This window comes from Sceloporus occidentalis, unplaced genomic scaffold (genome assembly GCF_023333645.1).
Source record: "Sceloporus occidentalis isolate IW3139 unplaced genomic scaffold, rSceOcc1.0.p SCAF_8, whole genome shotgun sequence".
In the NCBI taxonomy this organism is placed as follows: Eukaryota; Metazoa; Chordata; class Lepidosauria; order Squamata; family Phrynosomatidae; genus Sceloporus; species Sceloporus occidentalis.
Window position 1 is genome coordinate 43,072,136 of NW_028316988.1, and position 26,928 is coordinate 43,099,063.

The 26,928-nt window shown below is 43.0% G+C and overlaps 1 protein-coding gene and 1 long non-coding RNA gene across 2 annotated transcripts; both read right to left on the reverse strand.

Moving 5' to 3' along the window:
- Positions 1-1,937: 1,937 nt before the first annotated feature.
- Positions 1,938-3,716, reverse strand: LOC149308777 (uncharacterized). Its single transcript, XR_016282233.1, has 3 exons — positions 3,623-3,716; positions 2,674-2,841; positions 1,938-2,406 (listed from the first exon to the last, which is right to left on the reverse strand). It is a non-coding gene; the product is annotated as an uncharacterized LOC149308777 (long non-coding RNA).
- A 1,025-nt stretch (positions 3,717-4,741) lies between these two features.
- On the reverse strand, positions 4,742-26,928 carry LOC149308778 (phosphatidylinositol-3,5-bisphosphate 3-phosphatase MTMR8-like). Its single transcript, XM_089536449.1, has 14 exons — positions 26,849-26,928; positions 20,317-20,439; positions 18,889-19,051; positions 16,703-16,860; positions 15,735-15,863; positions 13,906-14,040; positions 13,123-13,255; positions 12,599-12,708; positions 12,264-12,389; positions 11,321-11,370; positions 10,010-10,210; positions 9,677-9,805; positions 9,402-9,528; positions 4,742-8,820 (listed from the first exon to the last, which is right to left on the reverse strand). The coding sequence occupies exons 1-14, from the start codon at positions 26,870-26,872 to the stop codon at positions 8,515-8,517; spliced, it is 1,914 nt and encodes a 637-aa protein (XP_089392575.1). The 5' UTR covers positions 26,873-26,928; the 3' UTR covers positions 4,742-8,514.

Below are 26,928 nucleotides of genomic sequence, written 5' to 3' on the forward strand. Positions count from 1 at the left end.
GCTATGGCTCCTCCAGATTTTGTATCAGAAGTAAAGCCATCATCATTTACCTTCAAGAGCATTCTCTGTTAAAGCCTACTTAGTGACTCTTCAGCAAAGAAATATGCATTGTACCAATTCTGTTCCACTCCAACTGGCAGCTCTACAGACGATAACACTGACCCAAGAAGTCAACAGACAGAGGCCATATATATGGCCAGACCATATATATATGTGTGTGTGTGTGTGAATGAATTCAACTAGGTTTTAAGCATCAACTGAAACTGGACCCAAAACATGGGTTCAAGATGACATACAAGGAATCATTATAATAATAGTAATAATACTTACTTATTTATATCCTGCCTCTCCCTGTATTGGATCGAGGCCGGTAACAAGATATCAAAAACAATAAAATCAAGTCAAAACAACAACAACAACAAAAAAAAAACCACGGAAACAATAGTTAAAAGATATATTACATTTCAAGTTCCCAAATTCCCTCCCACCCTATAAAACAATTCCCAACTGATGGCCAATAAAATGAATCAAGATCATTCAATCCAATGGGAAAAATTAGGTAAGTGCAAAAATTGGGAGTCAGTTCGGGAAGGATTGCCGGAAAAGATCCGTTCTTATTGCCTTCTTAAAGGTACCTAAAGATGTTATTTGGCGGATCTCATCCAGTAAAACATTCCAGAGTTTTAGAGCGGCAACGGAAAATGTCCTAGCAAACGGGGAGCCAGTGTAGAGATTTTAAAATAGGTGTAATGGATTCCAATTAATCACACTGCATCTAGACAGATACGTTTTAGGACACGGTATCCTTCTGGAACACCTGAGAGAGCTAGGAATCAGAGGCACTGCACTCCAGTGGTTCCATTCCTACCTCTTGGGAAGGTTCCAGGTGGTGAAGCTGGGGGACACTTGCTCCTCTGAGAGGGACCTGTCATCCGGTGTCCTTCAAGGAGCTATTCTGTCCCCCATGCTGTTTAACATTTACATGAAACCGCTGGGAGAGATCATCCGGAGACATGGGGCGAGGTGTTACCAGTATGCTGATGACACTCAAATATGGTTCTCTATGTCTCTGACTGATGCAGTGACTAAGTGACTACCCTTGTATCACGTCCGGAAGCTTCAACTAGTACAAAATCTTCAACTAGCCTGGAAGAAGGAAGAGCCCTCCCTCCAATCCATCTGCCTTGGTCCAGGCCTCAGAGGGAGAGACGAACCACTGGACCTCATTCCCTTTCCCCCCACCATTCCTTCTCCTTTTGTGTCATGTCTTTTAGGTTGTAAGCCTGAGGGCAGGGAACTGTCTGATTAAAAATAATATTGTAAGCCGCCCTGAGAGCCATTAGGGCTGAAGGGCGGGATATAAATGCCTAAATAAATAAATAAATAAATAAAATATGGCAGCCACACTGGTCACCAGTTCTTCAAGGTTTGACCATTTAACACCTATTTTGAAAGATCTTCACTGGCTCCCTATTAGCTTCCGAGCGCAATACAAGGTATTGGTCATTACCTATAAAGCCCTATATGGCTCGGGCCCGAGTTACTTGCGGGACTGCCTCTTCCCATACAATCTGCCCCGCACCGTTAGAACGTCAGGCAAGAAGGTACTGGAAACCACGAACCCCAAATATGCTTCCACTTCACAAAGAGCCTTTTCAATAAGGGCTCCTAGATTGTGGAACAGCCTTCCTGAGGACATCATTAGAGATATTCAGGAAAGCAGTGAAAACCAAACTATTCCGTCAAGCATATCCAGATATAAGATAATGACTGACGTGGCCCTGAATGAGACGCTGCTGATTTGCCGATTGCATTGTATTGTGTATTGCATTGTGTATTGTATGGTTATCTATAACCATTAGTTAATATGCTGGATCTAATCGTCATATGGGTTAGAGAATTTTAATCCTGCTTCGATCCAATTGGGAGAGGCGGGGAAACACAAATAAATATTTTATTATTATTTGTTATAACATGCAGCCAGCAAACCCACAGGAAATCCAAAATGTTTTGGCTCTGATACGAAGACATGGTTTTACATTTCTGCCAATGGAATACCCGACTGTCAAGAGGGTGTTTTTTGCCTTTAACTGTGTTTAAGGCCTCCTGCTGAAGCTTCTCCTTTTCTGTTGGCTTTGCTTCAGCTGAGGTGTCTGTGCTCCTCTTAACGCACTTCTGTTACTCCTCCGTCGCCTCTCCCTTGGAGCAAAGGGGGGGAGGCATGTGCCACAGAGTCCCCGTGTGATGTGGACTCACAGACCCCTCTTTGTCTGTCTGTGGGAAGGTCTCCATACTCCTCTTGTTGGATTTCTTCACTTGCCTTCACTTCCAGCTTCTCCCTGAAGCAACGGAAAGGCACCAGGCCAGAGACACAGGCTAAGGAGGGCATGATGCGGATCCACAGACCTGTTGAAGGGCAAATTCAAAATTTAGGATTGGGAGAGCTACCGAAATCATAAACACATAGACAACCACACACACACACCACTCACTTCCATGAGAGCATTCTCTGAAGGGCTGGATAGAAATAAATAATATCATTATATTGTGTATTTTGTTTGGTCCAATAAAGGGATCACTGTTGGGTGGATTTTTGATGTTTTTGGACCCCAGTAAAGGAAACCAGTCAGAGTCTAACTGGGAGAGTGTTGAGTGTTGGCCGCAGTCTCTCACCTCAAAGGCAAGGAGACGGCAAAACTCCTTTTTGTCTGCTTGAGCCAAGCTCTTCGTACTCCTCTTGTAGGGTTTCTTATGGATCGCCTTCATCTAGCAGGAACAGGAGGAGGCATGGTCTGCAGAGGCTCCAGAGTTAGTCCCATGCGATGCGGATCCAGAGGCCTCCTGAAAGGCAAATGCAAAATTTAGGACTGGGAGAAGCATTGAACACCCGCCAAAGATGGTTGAAAAGCCAATCCAAGTTTCCTTTCTCATGGCAGCCTGGCATGGAAGAGGAGAGCCCTCGGAGAGTGGCAGAAACAAGCCTTGTCCAAAGGTAATTTATAGGGTGAGCGTCTGGGGCCTGGGGCCTTGGTGTCCATGGAGGCACTCGGCCTCTGCTTAAAGAAGGGAGAAACCCTGAGGGAGACAGAGAGGAATGTCTGCCCATAGAGAATTGTTGGGGAATACTTGTTCTCCAATGTTTCCTTATGGGCAAATATTCCCCAATGGGCAAGTGTTTCCCAATGATTCCCTATGGGCAAGTATTCTCCAATGGTTCCCTCTGAAACCCATTTCCCTCAAAGGCTGCGTTGCCAGCTGTTGTTAAATTGCCATGACGACATTGACAATGACCATAGAGCTGCGCTAGAGGAGCTGCAAAGACCTGCTGGAGAGTCCTCTCTAGGTCCTCCAGGCACTGGCCATAGAGGAGCTAGAAAGGCCCAGTGGGATGGCCTCTCTAGGAATCTACAGTTGTTCTTGTCTGCCTTCGCGGATAGCAACTGTGGAGCAAGGCCTTGTGCGCATGCGCAGAAGGGAAAGGCCGGGGCCAGGGGAAAAAAGCCGTTGGCGTCCTCCCCTTCCTTCCTCCGTTGCCTCTCCCTCAGGGAAAACCGGGCGCCCGCTTCCGTCACAGGCGCCGCTTCTCCTTCTCCTCCTGGCCTGGGCCTCCCCGCCGCCTCACCTCAAGGGCTCCGCCGCCATCTCTCCGCCGGAAAAAGCGGAGCGGCCGCCATCTTGTGGGCTGAGGGGGAAAAAGACCGGCAGCGAGGCCCCGCCCTTTGCCTCCTTACCCTCGCAACCTCATTGGCTCCTGCCGTTTGCGTCATCAACCTCGCGGCGCGCGATTGGACGTCGCGCGCCGCCGGGCCGTGACGTCACGGAGGTTTGAGCGTTGTACTCTGGAGAATGGGTTCGAATCCACTCAAGTCACACTCTCTCAGCCTCAGGGGAAGGATATGGCAATTAATGATAATAGCAATAATGTTATGTATTAAACTGTATAATAAAAATATTACTATATTATTAATTTATTTAATTTGTTATATAATTATATAATAAAATAAAAATAATGATCAAATTGTGTAATAAAATAGATAAAATACTAATATTGTTAACAATTTATTTAATTTGTTATATAATTAATAATTATTAAAGTATATAATACAATAAAATTAATAAAAATAAATTAAAATTAAATAAAGTTATCAAATTTGTATAAAATAAATACAAGTAAAATTGTATTGTATTTTACTGTATTTTATGGATTTGTTTTTGTAATTTTGTAAAGGCGGCATATAAACAAAATGTATTATTATTATTATTATTGTTATTATTATTAAAATAAAAATATTAATATATTATTAATTATAATTTATTTATTTTTCTATATAATTTATAATTATTAAATTATATAATAAAATAGAAATGAAAATTAATATTATAAAATGAATTAAAAATTAAATAAAATTGTTATTAAATTGTATAATAAACATAAAGTAAAATAAAAATATTATTAATATTATTATTAATTATAATAATTTATTTATTTATTTTGATATATAGTTTTTTATATAATATTCTTTGCGATTGGGCGGGCTACAAATAAATAATTTATTATTATTATTATTATTATTAAATTATAAAATAAATAAATAAAATTCATAAAACTAACTATCAAAATAAAATTATTTTAGCAAAAATAGGCATTATATCAATTCTGTTCCGTTCCAACTGGCAGCTTTCCAGACGTTAACAAGAAATCAACAGACGGAGGCTGTGTGTTAAAAACGCAAGGAATTTATTCATTTTGGCAATTAAAAAAAACCAAGGTAATACTTACAAATTAAACTCTCTGTCAGACCATATATATAAACACATATATATATATATATATATGAATGAATTCAACACAACTCTCTAAGGGGCAGTAACTTTTGCTTTAAGCGGTGCATCAGTTGAATCTAAGACTCAAAACATGGGTTCGAGATGACATACAAGGAGGCATCAATCACAGTTTCTAGACAGTTTTAAGACAACGTACGGCTGGCAGACTCACAGGGACGGCAAAAACGTTTTGGCTCTGCCACGAAGACGATGTGGTTTTACCTTTTCTGCCGACGGAAAATGACCTCTAGACTCACTTTTAATACGCTGCCAGACCCAGTGCTACAAAAACACACCACCGCGCAACCCGGTTGCGTACACTGCTCTATCAACAATCACACACACATACCTACATATTTATATACCACCATATTTGAGCAGACAGACTAAAGTAAGGAGGCAGCGACACAAATGTTCTTCCGCTTTTCCTGTTCAAAGGCAATGTGCCATGAAAGGGTTTCTAAGAAAGTGAGGACATTTGGAAATATTGCAAGGGGAATGTCTTTTGGGGCAGAAAACAAGTCCCTTAAACCTGAAGACCTACCCTTCTATTATTGCTACTCGCTTCTTGTCATCTTGTGGTTCGAACCCTTGCCAAACCAACTCGCTGCGTGTGCGGATGGACCAAGCAAAACGTACTTAAGATCGACGCAGTACAGTAGTTTAAAAAGAAGAAAGAAGGAAAACGGGATTAAAAATTAATGTTTGAAAGAGTAGGAAGGATTAGGGATCAAGACTACAAGAGTGATAACTAAACTAGATGGGAATAAGGGGAGTGTTTGATAAAACACAGGAAGTCGATAGTAAGAAATTGGAAAATGCAGGTTAAGAGGCAGCCCCAAAAGAACAGAAAATGACTGCTTATCTTCCTAAAAAAGGGGATTAGATTTGGAAGAAAAGCAATTGTTCATCAGGCTGTTGTCGAATAAAGATGGGTAGGCAGTAATATATAGGTTTTTTAAGTCTCAGGAGTTTAAAATCTCCGTCAGCCATTCAAGGATTCACCACACTTACATCTTTCCCCAGAGAAGTTAAAGAGATAAGAGCTTTAGAGATGGCAACTACAATCCTTTCACAAAATGGAATGGATTCACTGTTCAAATGATTTCCCACAAGGAAACAGCATACACCCGAATCTAAGGGAGAAGTAAGCGCTTTACAGAACATGCCGACAGTGAAATCTGAATGCAAAATCTTGGTGTACTCTACAGTGTCAGAAGATTTCGATGCTTATGATGTAGGTCATACAAGTGCTTTATTTTACTATATATATGTATGTATTTATTTTTGCATTGCCTAGTCTGTTTTGATTGGAATGTTTTCTTTCTAGGAGAATATGTGCGTTAAAAAAGTTAAATTCTGTTTTAGAAATGGTATAAGGGAAAACAGAGAAAATAGAAACTATCATTTCCACGAATGGAACTACAACATAAACGACGTCCAGTGCACATGGATTCACATCTATACATTTGGTCCCACTTCTGCTGGCTAATAAGTATATGTGAGTAAGTGCTGTTTTCACTTCTTCTATCAAGTCCCTGTGCTTAATATGAGTGCTTTAAGCCCCGAGTTTTCATCCACCATGAAAACTAGGTTTATTATCATCATAGCAGCAGGCATCGAAGCAAGAAAGACAAGCAGCCATACAGTGTCATAGTATATGCTCTCTTTGCTAACATGAAAAGCGGGGCTAGGAGGAAGAGAGGCCAAATGCTATGTTCCAAGAGGCTGCTAAAAAGCACACTTAGAAGATCACACAAGGCAGACTTGGCACACCATACGCTATTGGTCCAGCCTTGCATGCTGAGGAAACACCCAGATGGTCCGCACATTTCTTTTCCACGAGGACAATTCTGTAGATGCTCAGCCAATATAAAATACAGTCTCAAAAATCAGCTCTAAGTGCAATGGAGGAGCTGCGGAGATTCTTTCTTCTCCAACAGTTCACTTACTCAGTACAGTACGGAAGAAGCCAAAAAACAAACCACCCCACTATTCTGATCTGAGCCGCACAATGCTGCCAAGACTACAGAAACCGAAGAGGGAAAGATAAAGATACATGCGCCAAGAGTATGTGGGTCATTCAGGGAGAGGCATTACTTAGCAGTTTCATTCTCCTCTATGACCCTGAGGGATTTCTGTCAAACCTCACTACTTCCCTGTAACTCCTACCCCGAGTATATGAATCAATTCAGATTTGGGATCCTCAGGCCAATTAGAAATGCAGCACAGTCATGGTTCTTAATCTTTGATCTTCCAGGACTTTTGGACGTTGGCTCCCAGAATCCCTGACTGTTGACCAGGAGGGCTGAGGCTTTTGGGAATTGAAATCCCCAAAACCTGGAGAACCAAAACTTTGAGAACCACACTTCTAGTGTGGCAGTCCTCTGATAGCACCAACCATCATTTTCAGCAGCAGAGTACGGACTTCTGAAGAAGTCTACCTCCATGGACCCTTCATTTCAAGGACTCCTAAGAATAGGGGAATATTTTATCTCCAGGGGCATCCATTTCCTCAGAAGAAGTGTGTTCATATTATGGATAAAGTAGCACCCTTAAATGCCACACCTTTAACCATTAAGACATTGGAAATTGGACATGCAGCACTGCCCCATGTCACTATACCAGTGGTTCCCAAACTTTGGTCCTCCAGACGCTTTGGATGTCAGCTCCCTGAATTCCTAACTGCTGTGCAAGCTGTCTAGGACTTCTGGGAGTTGAAGTCCAAAACACCTGGAGGACCAAAGTCTGGGAACGACTATTTCCTGACCTTCATTACCAGAGGAGCTTTGTTAACACTAGACACTCCCAGTTGCCAAGGTCGGGAAAGTCACTTCCAGTAGACCTGGGACACGTGGGGAGGTTCTGGGGCAAAAATTGCTCAGGTAACTTGACCAGTGTACGAAATTAGTAAAAGCACAAGGAGATGCTAACAAGCGATCAAGATGGCCTGGGATCAGTGCTTTAAGGCCCACTGGCCACCTTTATCTCTGTTGTTGCATCGCCTATGTGCCACAAGACCATTCAATGCCATTAACACTGATGAAGAGCTAACTATCGGCAAGACGGCAATGACAGGTTCCGAACATTTCAAAAAATAGGCAGAAATGGATCCAAAAGATGGCAGTCTTGCACATTACAGCCACAAATCACATTGCCAACGGTCGGACAGAATGCTAAATCTGTTTTAAAAAGGATCTAATTAAAAGGCACAGCTACTTACCATTTTAAAAATAAAAATAAGCAGAGGGCCAACAAAATGTGAAATTCCCATGCAAGGTGTCGCGAGCCAGCCCCAAAAGGCTTCTTTCAAATGGACTGACATTGGCACCTTTCAGTACCACCAGCTCACTCTGCTTTTGACTCCACAGATCAGGTCCTGGGTCTGTGTGGCTTTCTTTAAAAATTCTCCATGTTAAAAGAGGGCCATCTAGCCTCAGACGTTAGCCACAGGAGCCATGCATTGATGGTAGGAGAAGCTGGCATTAACTATGGCTATTTGGGCAGTTATTTCCAGCCCCACACCCGGCTGTTCTCAAAGGGCCTACAATCTGGACCCCACTCCCTTGCCCACTTTCAAAACACAGAACACAACACTTAGCCACAGAAGTGGCTCCCTCGGTGCCAGGCCACAGCTCTTGCATGCTTTACAGCTGCTCCCTGTAACAGACACAAGATGCGCAACTCAGCTCAATGGTTCTGGAGATTTTGCCCTTGAGTGTCAAGCTGCGCAGTCCCATTGGTAGTGACGCCATCGCCTTCTGGAATGTCGAGGGGATTCATGAGGCTCTCCTTGCTCTTCAATGGATGGTCGGATCCCTCACTTTCTTTCCCTGCTATGCTGCCATTGGCCAGGAGTGCAGGAACCTCCTCACCTTCATAGTCCTGGGGAGTGTTGAGCATTGGGGATTTTGAACAGCTGGTTGAGGCAGTTGTCAGTTTGGACAAGATGGCAATCTCCTCTGGCAGGGGCAAGCCGTCGGAGAGAGGCAGTTTCTGGAGTGACAGAAAGGAATCCATTTTCAGAACCAAAGCTCTTGGCAGGATCAAGGCCAGTTTGTTTCTGGGAACAATTTAAATTCAGTTCATTGCTAAACACTACAGTTCAGATAATATGAAAGTCCATGTCACCCCAATATGTGTTTGCCTAAGGTTTGGGATCTTCAGGAAAATGCTTTCTCTCTATCCCATTATTATCTCAGGCACATTTGATAAAAACATGGGACAGAGCCTACAATGGTGGTTGCCCCAGATTTTGGAGTACCTTCCCATGGAAAGCTAACCTGGCGCTTCTATTCTCTCCTGTTGGCAGGCAAAGACCCTTCTAGTTAGGGAGATTTTTGGATATAGAAGAATCTTTAAGGATGTGTGTGCACTGGACTGTTATACTCACTGTTATGCTTACAAATGCTTTCAAACTGTTCTATATTAGTACTGGTTTAACAGGAGAGTTAACTTAAATGTTTTTACTCTTGTGACAGGTTTTTAGCTGCATTTTGCTTTACTACTATCTCAGCTGCCTTGGGTCCCATATTAGCAGAAAAGTGGAATATAATGAACTAATTTAAAAAACTCACGTTCTCCAGATCAGTTGCAACATCTTCCAACTCCAATTTCTGGCTGATGCAGCTAAGGAGGTGATCCAACACGCACTGCTTGGGGTGCATCCCTTTGTCAAACCGGTTGTACATGCCACACCAGAACCTCAGAGAGAGAAAATAATTGAGAAACCTGTGAAACATTACTGTTTGTGAAGGGTAAGCAGAATGCAAATATCTTTCTCTTTCAAAAGAGGAAAACTGTATGATTTTAACAGAGCCTGCATGTTATTCTCTGTCCGTAAGAAACTTACTGGAAACTGTATGGGAAAGTGTTTGGCCGCAGTTCCTGGTAAGCTGTGAATCCCTTATAGAGTGGATTTCTGAACTCTTGCTTCTTCTGAAGAAGGAATGGCCACAGGGAATGCGTCTTCTCAAAGATTCTGCAATCAATAAACAAGGAATGGTTATGGTACTCATTCATTACAGTGATGGGGAAGCTGCTTTGTGCTGTGTTTGACTTTTGGTCCATGTAGCTCAGCATTATCTACAACATGAGTGGGTCAAATGTAGCTCACATAAAGCCCCATGGGCATCCTAGGGGTAAAAACAAATGCCCCCAAATACTGCTGGAAATTCCAACTCACTGCAAATCTTCCCGCTCCTTATGGCAAGTGCCCAGAAAATTGCCAAACTGGCAGGAATAGATGTGATCATGAATTTCAAGAAGAAACCGCTCATTAAAAGCGAAGGCGCAAGGGAACTGTTGCATGAGCTGCCAGGTGCATTCGATGAACTGGGTGAAGACAGGAGAGACTTCCTTGGGGTCGCCTTCCAGATGGCCACACCTGGGAAGGAAGAAAAAAGGTCAATGCAGACCAGCCATTTTACACCATCTTCAATTGAAAACACATCTTAGGTCACCAGATCTGTCTCCATTGGTACACTTGCTTCTTTCCTTCCTTGCCAGAAACCAGCACCAGTCCAGGAACCACCATTTGAGTAGGGATGCTTTACCTGAGCTGTTAGCCTTGTAATTGTGTTCATTTAAGGTGATGCCAATTTATATGGCCCACTCCTAGGGTTTTCTTGGCAAGATTTATTCAGAGGTGGCTGAGAGAACGAGCTTCCATGGCTGAGCAGGGATTCAAAACCTAGACCTAGTCCAACACACAAACCACTAAACCACACTGTCTCCCTGTCTGTGACCTTATTGCTATTCTGCTTCTAGACCTGAACTATACACACTCACTCTTGCCACTTAAAGGAGCTGAAACCACAGCCATCCCACTGTGCTTAAATCCAGTTCTATGATGCCACTGAATTGATCTATCAATGACTGAAGTTTGTAGCCAACAATTTAGTGCCTGAACTTGCTTTCCCTCCGCACAGGTTTTCCTTTCGGTCATGTCTTTCACACTGTAAGCCTGGGGGACTGGGCTTTCTCATTTCTGATTATTTTTAAAGCTGTTCTGGCAGACCTTTTAGACAAAGAATGAGTATAACAACTAATAACACATATTTGCAAATCGGGATACCAGTAAATAAGCTGAAGCTAAGCAGGAATGGGCATTGCCAAGAATGGCTCTGGGAACCCTTGACATGTCAAGTTCCTCAATGAGAAAACAGGACAGAAAAATTTATATAGCACTATTGAGGAGTCCAACATCATTACTGTTCTCCTTTCTCCCTTTCCTCTCCAATTGAGATATTAAAGGAGTTGTTTATTTGCTGGCTCTCGCAGAGCTGATAAGAGTAACATGGAGTGAGGGAGAAGATGAGATGGAGTTGGGGATTAATTTAATTCAGGTTTCTCTCTTCTGTTGCACCAGTTCTTGTGCACAACAGATACAAATAGACTACAGCAACTGATTAAAATCTAACTGCAAAGCTAAATGAGATTAGTAAAGGAAAGCATTTCCACTGAGCAGATCTTAACAGACAAATCTGATTTTTACCTGTGTGCGAATTTGTGGCCCATCACAATCCACTCCTTTTCTATCAGGACCTTTAATGTGAAAACAGAGAAACAGAAAGAAAATGAAATTACAAAGAGGATGAGAAAGGGAATTAAGTGGCAACGTTCCTGACTACTTCAGAACATTGCCTGCAGTGGCATGTAATGTACCCTTGCAGAGAAATCTGTGTCAAAGGCGGCAGGAGAGGACTAACAAAGACCTTACCCTAATGTGTCCGTTTACTACAGGCAAATATTGTCTTTTTAACATGGGAAAATATTCCAAAGTATATTACCTACTCCACCTGATGTGGTAAAGTCCAGAATTCTACTGTCTCATTCTGTGTAACCTTTTAAATTAGCGGCCACAGGAACAGTGTGTTAATAAAGCCGAGTGGCATTTAACACGGCTCTTGTAATATTTTTCTCTGCAGGAGAGCTTCTAAGAAGCTGCCCATGAGAAAAATAGAGTAAAACTCATTTTAAAATCCACTTTTTTATCTCTTCCAGAGGAGATCTAAGTAAGTATGTGCTCACAGATCTTTGCTCTTTAAACAAATGCATTCCTAGTTCCAACACAACAAAGTCTGCAGACAGACTTCTCCAACTTGGTACCCTCCAGAATGGCCATACCTCCCATCATGCGCCAAGCTGAGGTTAGGCCTGGGGCATGATGGGAGGTCAGGCTAAGATAGCACAACTGGCCCAGTTTTCAACCAGTGGGTTCCTGGTTCGGTTGGGACTCAAGTCCCATTCTGTGCTCTAAGACTCTCTCAGTCTCAGAGGAAGGTCATGGCAAACCATCTCTGAACAAATCCTGCCCAGAATCCCCCATGATAGCTTCACCTTAGAGTCGCCGTAAGCTGGAAATGACTTGAAGGCATACAACAACAAACATGATGTTTAAGCTGACTTTCCCATGCCCTGATGTTCCCCTCACTTACCATGAATCCTTTAAATGTCCGATAAAAGGGATCCAGAAGGAGGCAAGCTACTGAGCACACTTGGGCTGTGCGGTCCCAGCCATCTGAGCAGTGAACTAAGACACTGGCCTTCTCACCTTTCACAGCCTACAGAATGATGAGATGACAGACAGTTTAAATAAAGCAGGGAGGAGAATGTGCCACAAACGAGTTCACCGTTTCACACCAAAACATCTGACGGTCACTCAAGCACTGAACTGTGTAATGCCAGGGTACAGCAAGCATGGCATAGTGGTCTGAGCACTGGACTATGACTCCAGAGACCAGGGTTTGAATCCCAGCAATCCACACATTACCTTTGCAAGAAAGACCCCGGCATCCATCACAGCTTTAATGTGCCGTAACCAGCCAGAGTTCTCCAGGCCCGTCAGAAAGTCACTCATTGAAGGAGATTTTGTTTCACACACTAAGGGAACAAAAGAAGACATCTGGGTAAGAAATAACAGCATTGCTCTAAGAGAAGCAAAACTCCAGAAAGTCTAGGAAAACCGCAAGAAAGTACCCTTATAGCAAGCATCCTGTAAGAAGGCAGTCAATGGCTTTCAGGACAGTCGCCGGTGAATTCACTCTGCCTTTGAGTTGTAACTAAAGGGAGCTTTCCAGGGTGTTGAACTTACAGCAAACCATAACACCATATATCAATTCCTGGTACATGATAAGCCAAGAAATAGATATTTACTCTGCTAATTTATTTCCACTCCTCCCGCCTTCCAGTATACAGACTTTTACGCTTACAAGATCTGCTTATCTGATAGCAAATTGGTTAAGCACAACTAGTCACTGCGAACAACCAGCCGAAGAGAAAACCAAAAGGACACACCTTCTAAAAGCTTCTGCAGGCTGCTCCTCATTACATGGATGTTTTCAATACCAATGAATTTGAAACGGATGTTGTCATAGTTGTCAACATTCTCATAGCCCTTCCCAGCAGCTCGGTTGGCCATGGCATTTAACTGGAAGAATCAAGTGGTAAAAGGTTATGAACGGCACTTCATCGCTTACGGATTTTCTCACTCACCCAGCAGGCGAAGGAAGATGCTACTCCCTAAATGTTGCTGAACTTTTAAAAATTATTGTAAGCCACCTTAAATTTCATCTTGGGAGAAGATTAGATATAAATTCAATGAATGAATGAAGAAAGAAATAAACAACTCCCAGAAGCCCTAACCATCATAGCCAATGCTGAGGAAAGTTGGGAATTGCAGTGTAAGAACACCTAGAAGACCACACAATTCCCACTGTTCCCTAAGCACTGTTTGAGAAAGGTCAGCTGAAAAGAAGCCCTTTTATCCTATCTGCAGCATGTAAGAAGTCATAGAATCATAGAGCTGGAGGGGACCACAAGGGCCATCTACTCCAATGTACAACTACACAACAAAAGCACCCCTGAAAGATGCCCATCCAAATGGTTTGAATGTTGTGAAGAGTTTGGCTTCACTTTAACATGCGTGTTTTTAGATATATTGTACTTATTCTAAATTGAGTCCCAATTTTTTGGGAAAAGGCGATTATAACTAGAGCAGATGGTAGCAGTGATGATGAGGATGATGTAGCGGCAGAAAGGCAAATCATGCGAGCACCACAGATTCCTGCAAAGTGATACCTTTGGCCTCGTGTCTACAACATACATGAACGGGCTTCCGGGGTTGGCTTCCCTAATGGCCTGCAGCAGCTGTTCATCCTCCAGGCAGCGAGCATTAAACCCCGACAAGGGCTGGCTACATCGGCAGATGGCAGCCTGAAACACACAAGAAGGAGCCACAAGTCACAGAGAAAACGTTTCCCAGTACAGAATCAACAACCATCCAGGTATTTACTCTCCTCCAGGTCCTACAATACTGTAACAGCGCCAATGCCAGGACCTATTAGGAGGAAAGCTTTTGGAATGGGCTGTGGGACTGTGCTTGCATCCACACTGCAGAAATGATCTGGGTTGACACCAGTTTGCCTGCAATGACTCAATGCTATGGAATCCTGTAATTTTGTGAGACATTTAGCCAATTCTGTCAGGGAGCTCTGGTGCCACAACAAACTACAGTTCCCCAGAATTACATAGACACGGCAGGTAAAGTGGTGTCAAACCAGATTAATTCTGAAGTGTGGATACAGCCTGTGTGGCTCTTTCCATTCTGTTGGACTGTAACTTCCAGCATTCTTCTACACTGGTCACCCTGCCTGCAAGTTGGAGCCCAACCAATCTGGAGGGTCACACAATTCCCACTTCTGTTTTAGGAGACAAACATTTGAGGTACACAGATGATGAAGATATGTGTGTGTGTGTGTGTAGGAGAGATATAGTTAAATGTGTATTTGTGTGGAGGAAAGAGAGCTTTACATACCATCCAATACCATTTGGACTTAACACTGGTTCCAAATCTATATGAGGACTTTTTTCTAAAAGAAGGTTTAGGTTTTGATCCTTTCAAATGAAACCAGAACTCCAGACAATGCCTTTGTTAGGGCCAAATAAAACTCCACAAAACTCATTAAGATAAGAGGTACAAAGATCACAAAGGGGGAAGGAGCTGAAACGTCAGCCCTGGTTAGTACTTAGATGGGAGACTGCCAGTATATACTGGGAGCTGTAGTCTAAATTCAGAGGAAGGCAATGGCAAATCATCTCCTATTATTCTATTAAATCACTGGAGTCACCATGAAGGCACATACATACATATACAGCTAGTTTTATTTTTGCATGTTCTTTCAGATAAGGAAATAATACCATTTCAGGAAATAAGATCATCATATCCATTAACCCCCTCTGGCTTTTAAAGCATCTATTTACTGCAACCCATCGTTCCTCTCCCACATTGGTGGCAATGTTAAAGCAGCTAGAGTATGCCAAAGGAAGTCTCCCCAGGAAAAGAAATTCAATTGCGAAATGATTTTGCCCACACTTGAACCTAGGGCACTGCACAGCCAGCAAAGTTTAAAAACTCAGAAGTCAGCATTTTATTCCACAGCGAGTTCCACTTAATCTAGTATCTTTGTTAAAAATAAAACCAGCAAACCCCACCCTTTCTGTTCCAAGCTATTTCCTTTGACTCAAAACACTCAGATTAGCAGAAAAGAGAGATGGAATTAGCTAAAGAAGCCTCAGCACAGTCAGGCTTCATCATTTTAAGAAGCAGAAGGGTGTAACTTTTGAAAGTGATGTACACAAACTGGACTTCCTGGGACAGTTTTACGCAAGACTCGGTTGTGGATGGAGGAGGCTTATTGCTATCAATACGGATTTCAGCAAGTCCCTCACTCTCCCTGACCTAGGGACCACAAGGCAGAGCTTGGAAATGTTCTTTCCCTGGACTACAACTCCCAGAGACCCTCAGCCAGCAATGTCACAAGCCACTTGTAGTCGTCTCAAGCAACTTTGTTGAAAACATCCTGGGAGGCAGAGCAAACCCCATAAAGAATAGAACATGCATGACTAACATTATTCTCTTTGTAGAAGTAGGAAAGCACTGGTATCCGACCTCGGCTTCGAAACTTTGAACTTCCCAGCACCATCGCCCTGGTAGCGGCTTTAGGCACCACTAGTTCCGGGGAGTATGTGTTGCAGACCTAAAAACCAGTAAGAGGAGAGAGGACTCAAATCTTAAATTATTCATTGGTGTGATATTAACTGGCTGGAGCATTTATTACAGATCTGCAACTGAGCGCTTGCTAACTATAATAAACCCTGCGCTGCTATTAAAGCAAAATTAGCTGCGAGTGCTGGACAAAAATCAGTAGTATTTATTCACAACTAGCATCTATAACATACCACTGCTGAAAATAACTAACGCAAACCAACAAAATATAACCAGCGTCTCCTTTCTAAATTTGATCCCAGAACAGGAAGGCCAAGCATAAAAATTGGTTATGATCTAACTGCGCATGGGTTTGCTAAAAGTTACATTCTCTTGGAGATCCAAGGCTGGCTTGAATCAAAAGCAGGACCTTTTGAATGTAGCCCCACAGTTGCACTGTTCTACTAAAATGCTCACCAAATCCCAACATTGTATGCCTTCGGGAGACATTATAGTACTCTACATGGAGTCTGCTCACATCTAATTTAAAGACTATCTCCACTAGGTAACTAGGACTACCACTTCACTGTTCATTCCAGATGATCAGTGCTTTCAATGGAAGTACAGGACCTGAGTGTTTTGAATTCTGGATATTTTTGGATTTTGGAACCTGTATTTATATGCCTATACATAATGAAATATTGTGGAGAAAGAATCCAAGTCTAAAGGCAAGATTCATGTTCGATTAAATAAATCTTCCCACAGAAACTTATAAGTAAAAATAAAAATAATATAAATTAAATCCTTGATACACCGATGTGAAATTATACTGAAACATATATGAGCATACTGCACTAATCTACATTAATCTGTTATACAGGCAAAAATTACCTCGTACTCCTTGTTGAAATCAGTAATTTCCCAGTAATCATTGGGAATTCCCATCCTTTGGTAATCAACTTTGACATCTATCAAGTTCCAGCCTGCTTCCCGATTGTCTTTGGGCATTTTGGGATTGTAAGAGAACGCATAAAGCTCCTCAGGTTTCACTGAAACACAAAAGGACCCATTTTAAGGGGGTTTGGGGGGCAGGGGACAGATCTTAGCATCCAATTCATGCCAGAATCTTTAGGAAAAATCAAAAATGCACAAGCAAAAGGTAGAATTAGGAGCTGCCTTTCTTACATTTCTATTTGATCCTAATGTACAGGCATTCTAACAACTTGTTTTTTAACAATTTGTTCTTTGTATGAGGTCTCTTGTTTGCTTTGGCCTCTGAAGGGGCCTTGGCCCCTGCAGCTGCTGAGAGGCCATGATCCAACTGCCAGGGCTGTGGCTTCTGTGGGAGAAAGAAACATCCAAGCATCATGCCCAGGGCTCAGCGCATAATGAGAGGCCTTCCTTTTATTCCAGATGCCACTGCTCTAGCTTTCCAGGGAGAGAAGAGCAGCCAGGCACAGTTCCATCATGCCTGGGCCACAGCAGTTCATGAAAGGCCCTCCTTCTACGTTCCAACTACCATTACTCTGGACTCTGCTGGACTTAGGATAGCATCACGCTATACTGTTACAGTGCTGTTATTCCACTTTAAATGTTATGGCTGCCGCCTATGAAATCCTGGGGTTTGCAATTTAGGGAGGGGCATTTAGGATTCTGGTGCAGTGGTTTGGGCACTGGACCGTGACTCTGGAGACCAGAGTTCAAACCCTGACTTGACCATGGAAATCACGCTATTTCAGCCTTAGAGGATAGCAATGGCAAAACCTCTCTGAAGACACTTGCCAAGAAAACCCCATGATAGAGTCATCTTAGAGTCACCATAAGTCAGAAATAACTTGAAGGCAAACAACATACACATATTTAGCATTCTCAGCTAGAGATCTCTTAGGCCTCGCTAAACTATCAACCCCAGAATCCCACAGGAGGCAGCCATAGCAGTAAAAGTGGAATAACAGCATTATAACAGTGTAGCATGACATTACCCTTAATCCTGTCTCCCACTGTCATTCCCTTTCCCTTATGTTCCGTGTTTTATTTAGGCTGTAAGCTTGAGGGCAGAGAACTGTCAAATTAATGATGTTTAAGCCACCCTGAGACACTTCTTATCTGAAGGGCAGTGTATAATTATGCTCAATATATCAATAATGTTGCTGAGCCATGAAAATACATTCTCAAGCTATTTGCCCACAAGACGTTTACTAGTGTCCCATCGTAGCTAATCCACACAGGCCTATAGGAAGTTATATCGTCACTAAAGGAAAGAGAACCAACATTTTACAAAGCTTCTCTGCCTAGTCATTTGAACTTAATGTTACCAGGCTTCAGTGAAGGAGCTGTTTGCAATCTCTTCTCCAGGGACACTTGTCTTTCCTCTTAGGAATATGGCTCATTATCTACAACTTGTAATAAAAAACCATGTGGCTGTTACCTAATATAACCCCCAAAATGGAATATACCACCTTTCCACTCATCTCCTCCGAGGCTAGAACTTTTTGTAGCGATGTTCTCAGATTCATTGGCAAAAGGATGGCTCCCTATGTTGAGACCAACTCCTCTCCATCCTTCTCTGCTCTCTGCCTTCCCAGCTTTCTCCTTTCTCACATGCAAATCCAATCAATAACTCATCCAGCTGTCTCTCAAGGCAACAGGCTCCTGAGAGAGACAGATTGGGCTCTGCCAGCATCTGATAAAATAGCCTGATTTGCCAAACAGGTAATTTTCAACTGTCAGTCACGCACTAGGAAATAATGAGTAATTATATGCTTTCTGCCTGTGAAGGAACAGAACCAGAACAAAACTAGGAGATCTCTGGCAGGAGAAGAGGCTAGGCCACTAAAAAATTCACAGAGGGACAAGTGCCTTCAACACTTGGTCATGAGAGGTACTCTGACCTCACCAGTATTAGGCCTAAAGTGCAACATTTAGCCAGGGGGCTGGATAAGACGGCCCTTGCAGACCCTTCCAACTCTTACAATTCTATGATTCCTAACCAGCATGAGCAACAGAATCAGAGTTAAGTGCAAAAGAGAAAGGGAACTTTTCAAACGATATGGAAACATGCCATGTTTCACTGCTACCTGGCTGGCAGAGTTTCAGCAAGGAGGTGTACACTTCGTGGCAGTCCCTCTCTTGCCCGATAACAAAGTGAGCCACTCGGAAGTTCTTGCAATGGATTAGCAGCGGGCATCCAGATGCGGTCAGAGGCAACTTCTCCACAGCCGCAATGTGATGGTGAAGAATCTGTCAAAAACAGGAAGGGAGATAGATGATGAGGGGGCGATTCAGAGCTTTCTGCCTGTGAACGGCATGAATCTCTGGTGCCAAATAGGGGGAAGTGGTTTTCAAGCACTAAAGTCGAAAGAGGCCATTCACATGGAAAGCAGCAACTGTTTGAATGTTTTAGAGTAACCAAACAGTCAGGACTTATTACTCAGACTTGCCTCTCAGTGTGAAAGATCTCGTAATTTGACTTCTAGGGAGTGAAAGCTTGCAGCTAGGCTACCAGAAGCCCCGGGCATCCATATTGTTTTATGAAAGATGATTCATTTCATAAACATGCATTAAAGCTGGGATGATGCAGAGGCTTTGAATCAGGCATATCAACAGCCTCTTCCCCGGGGTAAATGTCTCCAGGCAGGGGTGCTTTATAGAAGCCGATTCCTTCTTTTTAATGTGAAGGTACAAATGACTAAGTGAGGGTTGTGTGGGCAGACAAGCTAGGAAGGAAATTTGCAGCCTGGCAATATCTCTTTTTCCCCCCTGGGGAAAGGCTAATTTGCCTGGCTGTTTTAAAACTTTTCCCTTTTATGAAATGAAGTAAACCTAGTACAAAAATACTTATCCGTTGACCCGTGGATAAGCCAACTCCTCTAAAGAAACCTTGCTAAGAAAGCCCTACCAGAGGGTGGCCATGTTGGAGCCAGTGTGATGGTCTGTGTTGGACTAGGAGACCAGGGTTCAAATTTCTGCTCAGCCATGAAAAATCAGCAGGTGATTTTGGGCAAGTCCCACTCTCTCAACCTTAAGAGACGACCATGTCAAACCTCCTCTAAAGGACACTGGTCAAGAAAATCCATGACAAGAGTTGCTGCAAGTCAGTGTCAATGTGAAGACACATAACATACGCATGCACTTTGAACAGGACTTGCTAATTAGCTTACTTGCTGTTCACCGCTATGATCTTTGGAATAGCGGTATATAAATAAAACAAATTATTATTATTATTAAAGAGAAGACCTGAATGCCTCCATGTCCTGTCTGTGGGTTATTTGGATGTATCTGGAAGACCACTGTTGAAAACAGGATACAGTACTTGATCCTTGAAACACTAGGGCTCTTCTTACCTCCTAAAGTTCACTGTGCGCTTATCTGATAAAGCCCAAACACACCACTGCGTTTCATAGATTTCAGAGAAATATGGAAGTCTCCACAGCCCTTATAATTTCACAAGATATCCCCAGTTTATGTTTCTTTGTCACCAAACTAGTGGTACGCTTGGACATTACCCATGTCTCCTTTCGGACTTCAGCTGAAGCATCAACATAGATCAGGTGAGTGGCGGTCAAGTACAACGTTCCATTTGCTGCCTTTCTGTTGGTGTAACGGTCTAGCAACTTGACATTTTCTACCTGTACATTAGAAACAGAAAGGGGAAAAAAAGAGAGAGGATGAATGAACTAGTGAGATCATATCTAACGGAGCTGTAATACAACACTGTACACTGTAATAAACTAATGTGAAAGTTATTTCAGCTGCTCAGATTGAGGCACAGTCTTTGAATTTAAAGGCATGTAAATTGCAATTTCTTGACTGGCTATTCGTGCAAACAACATTATTGTTAACGATTCAGCAAAACCCACAAGCAGCGATACCTTTATTGGACCAACTCTGAAGCATAATGTGCAAGCTTGCAAAGCTTCACTGGCTTCTTCATCAGGCAAAGAGGTTAAAAATCACACAGGAGGAAAAGGATGATACTGTTAGAGAGTCATAGGCCTACCTTCTGTCTTAGATGTTGTCAATTAAGACAGTACTGAGGGATTTCAATGCAGGCAGAGACCACTCCTCTTATTGGCCACGTACGGACTAGAGACAAAGAGTAATAAAGAAAAACTGGCCGTAAAATAAAAAGTAATTGCTGCTAATGGAGCCGAATTTTATTACCTACCTTTTATGGCTCTGTCTCTAGTCCTCAGCTGGCTAATAAGGGGGCTGGGTAACTGGCTAACGCAACATGCGTTTTTAATTGTTTCCAAGTAATGTATTAAAATCAATGTTTTAAGTGGATTTGTTTTGATTTGTTTGCTTGTTTCTTACTTTTTAAACTTGGGTACCATACATTGCTTTAGCTATTTAATTTTCAACTGTATATAATTATATTGTATGTAAAATGAATACATAAATCGACCGAGCAAAGCGACTTTAGATTTCCCTTGTGAGATAAACGTGGCCAAGCTCGTATGTTTTGAAACTTTAAATCCAGCAAGATGTGCTGGGCTCAGGTTTTGGCAGGAAGGAAGGAAGGAAGGAAGGAGAGGGAGGAAGAAAAAAGAACTGACATTTTAGTTCTTCTCTCTTTCATGGTACGGGTTCAGTACAGAGCCTGACACGTTCCCAGCCTTTCTGCAAAGCTGAGATCCAGCAAAACAGGAAACCGAGGGAAGTGTTCGGCTCGTCGTGATACGGCAAGGAGGACAGATCCAAAGTTTCCCCCCAAAACTGAACGCCTGGCTATTATTCATTCATGCAGCATCTGGTTTTCTGATCTGTAGCACTCAGATAAAAGGCAATGAAGTTCAAGAGCATTTGCATTTGGGTTTTTTGTTCTTCTTCTGGTGCATAGATGAAAACAATATAAACTTTTAGAAGTCACCAATCCTTTAAAGGAAAGTTACACGTTTAAATGCATTCATACAATAATATTCCATAATGGATTCTGAGACACAACAAGAATATCCCCATCGTGCCCTAAATGGAGACAAAACAGATCAAGCAAAAATGGTGCTTGTTACACGTCTCAACCTCCAACAACCAAGATCTCAAAGAATGCCTTTCATGCCAACCTCAGGCTTCCAGGAAAGAGAGAAACAGATGCAGTGCAATGCTCAAATGAATGCCTCAATCATTAGAAAGTCTTGAGTTCAAATCCTCTCTCTACCATGAATTCCCTGCTGACCTCCACATCTCGCAAAGGTCAAATAAAGGATTTATTTCAGATGGCTTCTTTGAAGAACTGAATTTTAATGTTTTAAATCAGTGTTTGCATTGGCCTAAAGATAGCAAGGCAATCCACGTGATGCACGTTTAATACTCGAAAATTGCTGAATGGATGCCAAGGGGTGTTATAAAAACCCAGATAACGGAACATCCGATGCTAAAGACAGAATAGCTGGGCAGTTTGGACGTTGGTTCCTCGTCCTACAAAAAGCGATCCATGCATCATCCACAGGCCCGGCTCAGGGTGGGATTAGCATGTCAGCCTCATTAACCACAAGGCATCCTTGTGGCTGCAGAAAGCACCAGACTAAACCAACATTTCACATTATGGAAGGGTTCAATGCAACTTCTTCATAGACAAAGCGAAACGTCAGTCATCTAGAAAGGAACTGTATCCATTTCTCCAACAGGTTCTGATTTTGTCCCACATTTCTCAAGCCATCGGAAAGTTGAAAAGGAATGAGAAACATACACAGAAATCCCAAACACCCTCACTTCTCATCACAGACTTTGCATGGATTTATTTTAAATCACCACTGAACACATTTATTTTAGATGATGATAGGAACATTAACAACTTAGGATACACAGACGACACAATACTACTAGCAGAAACCAACAAGGACCTGGAATAATGACTGAAGAAGGTCAAGGAGGAAAGCGCCAAGGTAGTCTTAAAAACTAGGATTGGGAAGGGCAGCTAGGAAAGAACCGGACAAGATCCTAAAGTGAAAAGCCTATAACTCTGAAGACTAAAGTGAGAGTAGTTCAAGCCATCATATTTCCCATCACTATGTACAGATATGACAGTCAGATAGTGAAGAAGGACGATAAAAGGAAAATCAACGCATTTGAGATGCAATGCTGGAGAAGATGGCCAAGGATCCCATGGATGGTCAAGAAGGCAAACAAATGGGTCCTTGAACAGATCAAGCCTGAACTCTCCCTGGAAGCCAAGATGATAGAGATGACATTGTCATACTTTGGGCACATCATGAGAAGGCAAGACTCAGTATTAAAGACAATAATGTTATTAGGAAAGGTAGAAGGTAGCAGAAAGAGAGAATAACTACATGCCAGATACTTAAAGACTGGATGAGGGAGGCCACAGGCCTCAGGTGACAAGGTCTTATAACCGCAAATGGAGGACAAGGCACTGCAAAATTGTGCAAAATGCAAATGGTGAATTTTAAATGATGGATTTTAAATGGGAATTGTTTTTATTTGTATGTCTTGTTTGTCTATCTAAACTGATGTGTGTTTCAACTGATGTTGTTTGTTAGCTGTTGTGGTTGTCCCCCATCTCGATCCATGGAGGTAAGAAAGAAAAAGAAGAACAACAAGAAGGACATTCAAGGAAAATGTAGAGAGATGTTGTAGCACCTTTGAGACCAACTGCAAGAAAGCAATTGGCAGCATGAGCTTTCATAGATTTCAGTCTACTTTCTCTGAGGAGTGATGTCTATGAAAGCTCATGCTGCCAATGTCTTTCTTTCAGTGAGTCTCAAAGGTGCTACAAGAGCTCTCTATGTACTGATTCTATAGACTAACATGGCTATATCTTTGAATTAAAAAAAATGTAGGCGATTACAAAATAAGAGCCAAAATCACTAATATAAATGCAAACACATGCTTCTCAGCCATGGTCAAAATGGAGGACATGCTGAAATTCCTCCTGGACAAAAGGCTGAAATTCGGGGGGGGCACTCACACTCAGTTTTTCGTCCCGATGAGATGCGGATCGCTACTCAGGGAAAAACTCAATATTGAATATCGCGGGTTAAGTGGGGTTTGGGGTACCTCCCCCTCCAAAAAAAGTGCACTAAGTGCATTTGGGGCAAGTGTGAACCCCAAGAAAATGACCCAGATCCATCCTGGATTGTTTTTGTAGTGTGAATAGCCTCTAGGACATGTTCTGGAAAAGGAGGACAGGGAATCCTGGAGAAGTCGCATCCACAGGGTCACCAGGAGTCAAAGTCAACTTGAGGGCAGTGAACAAGCTTGGTTTTCTGCTGCTCCAGAGAACAGGACCTGGAGCAATGGATGCAAGCTACAGGAAAAGAGATTCCAGCTCAACATTAGGAGGAACTTCATGACAGTAAGGGCTGTTCAACAGTGGAACACACTCCTTCCTTGGAGGTCTTTAAACAGAGGCTGGATGGCCATCTGTCAATGGGGACGCTTAGATTGAGAGTTCCTGCATGGCTGAATGGGGTTGGACTGGATCAGGGCCCTTCTTGGGGCCTCTTCCAACTCTAGGATTCTATGATTCTATTCTAACAAGAGCAGCGACAACAAAGCTTTGTACCAAGCTGCTAGCTATGTTCCTTTAATTATTTTCCTAGTAACTAATTTGCTCCAGCAACATTCATAAGCCCAAAGTGGCTCTGAGAGTTAATGATTCCCTGCGAAGGCATTCCACTTGGCTTTGGTTACTCTCTTCATCCCCATGAAAAGAAAGTACATAAAGCCAGCTAGATGTTCAGAATAGGCTTGAAATCTTTCCGCTTCAACTATCAGGAAAGAAAATCCCCCTCAAAAGCCGAGCTGAGCTCTACTTTGAAGATAAATCAGCAATAAAGCAACAGGTGAGGGCTGTAAATTCCAGCATAACACAGTTATTTCTCAAGGCGGACGATTACCCTTCGTGGATGTAATATTTACACAACAGGAGTAAGATAAGAGTAGACAAACAAAACCTCCGGGGTGTCACTGGCTTCGGAGTGAAAGGATATAATGGAAATATTGGCAGCGATAGATCAGAAAATAATAAGGCTGTGTTCTGAGCCAGAAATGGTGCAATCGCAGCCGTTTTAAGACTTTGTCTGGTACCAAAAAGTGACACACATCACTGCTGTAAGTTAAGATTTATGATGGTAAATGATGCAGCTGGTGGGAAGTCGAAGGCTTTCACGGCCGGCATCCATAGTTTTGGTGGGTTTTGGGGGGCTATGAGGCTGTGTTCTGTGGCTTTGGTATCTTCAGAGAATGCTGGCATGGAAGAGAGTGGGGTGTGTGTGTGTGTATATATATATGTGCTGTTGGTTGAGAGGAAGCGATTTACATGTTGATCTGTAGATTGTCCTGTTGTTGAATGGCAAGACCTCTCAGGGGGTCTATTTAATTCATGACCCGTTATCTCCTGGGAAACCCCCTGACCCTGGGGTGGTTTTCATTTGCATTTGCTGGGTCTGGACTGGCAGACAAACCTTGTTTACTTTCAGGGTTTCTTCTTTCCTGTTGACGTTCTGCAGGTGTTTGTGGATTTCCATGGCTTACCTGAGCATCCTGACCAGATAGTTGTTGGCAGGGTCCAGAATTTCAGTGTTTCCAAGCACTATTTTAGGGCCAAGGTGGTTTAAAATGTGTTCGGCTACTGCTGATTTTTCTGGCTGACCCAGTCTGCGCTGTCTCTTGTATTCCTCGATTCGTGTTTGGATGTTTGGTGGTCCCTATGTAGACTTGTTAGCTGAGCGCAGCATTTGCTGGATTTTCTGGATCGGTTTGTAAAACATTTGGAGGCTGTGTTTCCTCACCGGTTTCCCTATTACGACTGTGACTCCTTTGATGAATGAATGGATACCTTCCCTCTGGTATTGAATGCTGTGCTCAGCGAAGGATGAGAGAGACTCCAGACAAGTCTACATAGGGGCCACCAAACGCAGCGTCCAAAAGTGAATCAAGGGACAAGGGAGGCCTTGCAGACAGAAAATCATCCGTAGCAGAAGATGTTATAAACCATCCTGGGCTTAAAATGCTGAAATTTGGTTTGGCTGCCAGTCCTGAAAAACACCAAAACCAAGATGCGAATGAGAATCCACCCAGAGTCAGTGTTTTCCCCCAGTAGGCAATGGATCATTAAGTATCCCACCTGGAATCATCCTGTGTCCAGTTCTGGGCCCCACAATTCAAAAAGGACATTGAGAAACTGGAGCCATGTGTCCAAAGGAGAGCGACTAAAATGGTGAAAGGTCTGGAAACCATGAAGCCCTTTGAGGAGAGACTCAGGGAGCTGGGGATGTTTAGCCTGGAGAAGAGATGGATAAGAGGTGATAGGAGAGCCCTGTTGAAATGTTCGAAGGGATGTCATGTTGAGGAGGGAGAAAGCTTGTTTTCTGCTGCTCCAGAGAATAGGACCCAATGGAGCAATGGATGCAAAGTATAGGAAAAGAGATTCCAGCTCAACATCAGGAGGACCTTCCTGAGAGTGAGGGCTGTTGGACAGTGGAAGACACTCCTTCCTTGGAGGTCTTTAAGCAGAGGCTGGGTGGCCAGCTGTCAATGGGGATGCTTGGACTGAGAGTTCCTGCATGGCAGAATAAAGGGGCTGCACTGGATCAGGCCCTTCTTGGGGCCTCTTCCTACTCTAGGATTCTATAATGATTCCATAAGTAAAGGACCCCTTGCCATTCAACATCAGAGCAATGCACAGCTGAACAGGAGGCATAGTCTTCTCTGAAGATGCCAAAGCCACGGCTGATGGAGAAGCCCCTCCAAAACATGGCCAGAGAGCCCCCAGACCCACAAAAAACGACTAGTCCCTGCAAGTCCCAGGACTGAATGGACACGGTGCCCTTAAAGCGGTGTCGAACTGCATTAATTCCACAGTGCAGATGCACCTTAGAGTGTCCTATGGAACCCTGGGAGCTGTAGTTTTCTGGGGCACCGCAGACAGAGAGGCTCAATACCTCACCCCAAAACTACAAATCCCAGCATTGAACAGCCGTGGAGCCATAATGGCGGTTAAAAAGCGGGGTCAAGCCTCGTTAATTCCGCGCAGAAGGCGCTCTGCCCATGCTCAGAGGCCCCTTCGTCGCCTACCTTGGGAGTGGTGATGTGCTCCATGACCGCTTGCTTCTCTTCCCTCGCTTCAGCCGGGCAGGCCTCGCTCCCGCCCCGAC